General features: G+C 59.0%; 1 protein-coding gene across 1 annotated transcript in view; it reads left to right on the plus strand.

Moving 5' to 3' along the window:
• The first annotated feature begins 807 nt into the window (after window positions 1-807).
• Window positions 808-1167, plus strand: part of COL9A2 (collagen type IX alpha 2 chain) — a 15226-nt gene continuing 14866 nt past the window's right edge. Inside the window, exon 1 of the mRNA XM_017736148.1 lies at window positions 808-989. Within this exon, the coding sequence (XP_017591637.1) occupies window positions 918-989 (72 nt within the window). The 5' untranslated portion in view covers window positions 808-917. The remainder of the gene's footprint in view (window positions 990-1167) is intronic.

Genomic DNA, 1167 nt, shown 5'->3' on the forward strand with positions numbered 1-1167 from the left:
CGGCCGCAACACCCGGTGGCACTGGGATGGCACCGTGATGGGGGCACCGCGATGGGGGCACCGCGGGGGCATCCTGGGACATCCTGGCTGGGCTGTCCCCGCCCCGAGCTCACCCCTGTCCTGTCCCACCCCTCGTCTGTGCCAAACCCTGTCCCAATCGTGCCAAATCCTGTCCCCATCGTGCCAAACCCTGTCCCCATCGTGCCAAATCCTGTCCCCATCATGTCAAACCCTGTCCCCGTTTTGTCAAACCCTGTCCCAATCGTGCCAAATCCTGTCCCCATCATGTCAAATCCTGTCCCCGTTTTGTCAAACCCTGTCCCAATCGTGCCAAAATCTATCCCAATCGTGCCAAATCCTGTCCAAATCATGCCAAATCCTGTCCCAATCATGCCAAACCCTGTCCCAATTTGTGCCAAACCCTGTCCTAATTGTGCCAAATCCTGTCCCCATCGTGCCAAACTCTGTCCCAATCATGCCAAACCCTGTCCCAATTGTGCCAAACCCTGTCCCAATCGTGCCAAACCCTGTCCCCATCGTGCCAAACCCTGTCCCAATTTGTGCCAAACCCTGTCCTAATTGTGCCAAATCCTGTCCCCATCGTGCCAAACCCGTTCCCCATCGTGCCAAATCCTGTTCCAATCATGCCAAAACCTATCCCAATCGTTCCAAATCCTGTCCCAATCATGCCAAATCCTGTCCCCATCGTGCAAAATTCTGGCTCCATCCAGCCCCAAACTGCCACAGGCTCACCTGAGGGGGGCGGGGCCCTGCCCTCATCCCTCTGCTCCATATTAATGAGCCCCTTCCTCCTCCTTCTTCTCCTCCTCCTCCTCCCTCTCCTCCTCCTCCTCCTTCCCCTTCCCCGGCCCTCCCGGTGTCCCCGCGGGTCCCGCTCGGTGCCAGCCGCGCTCGCCATGGCCCGTGTCACCCTCGTGTCGCAGCTCTGGCTCCTGCTCCAAGCCTCCTGCCTCTGCCTCGCTCAGCTCGTAAGTCCCGTGCTCGATCCCGCTCCGCTCCGGGCTGGAATGGGAATGGAGAAGGGATGGAGAAGGGATGGAGAAGGGATGGAGAAGGGATGGAGAAGGGATGGGGAAGGGACATTCCCCATCTCCGCTCCCTCGCGGTGCTGAGCACTTTCGGATTATTCCCTTGCTTTTCCCAGGA

Source organism: Corvus brachyrhynchos, unplaced genomic scaffold (assembly GCF_000691975.1).
Source record: "Corvus brachyrhynchos isolate BGI_N302 unplaced genomic scaffold, ASM69197v1 scaffold65, whole genome shotgun sequence".
Classification (NCBI taxonomy): Eukaryota; Metazoa; Chordata; class Aves; order Passeriformes; family Corvidae; genus Corvus; species Corvus brachyrhynchos.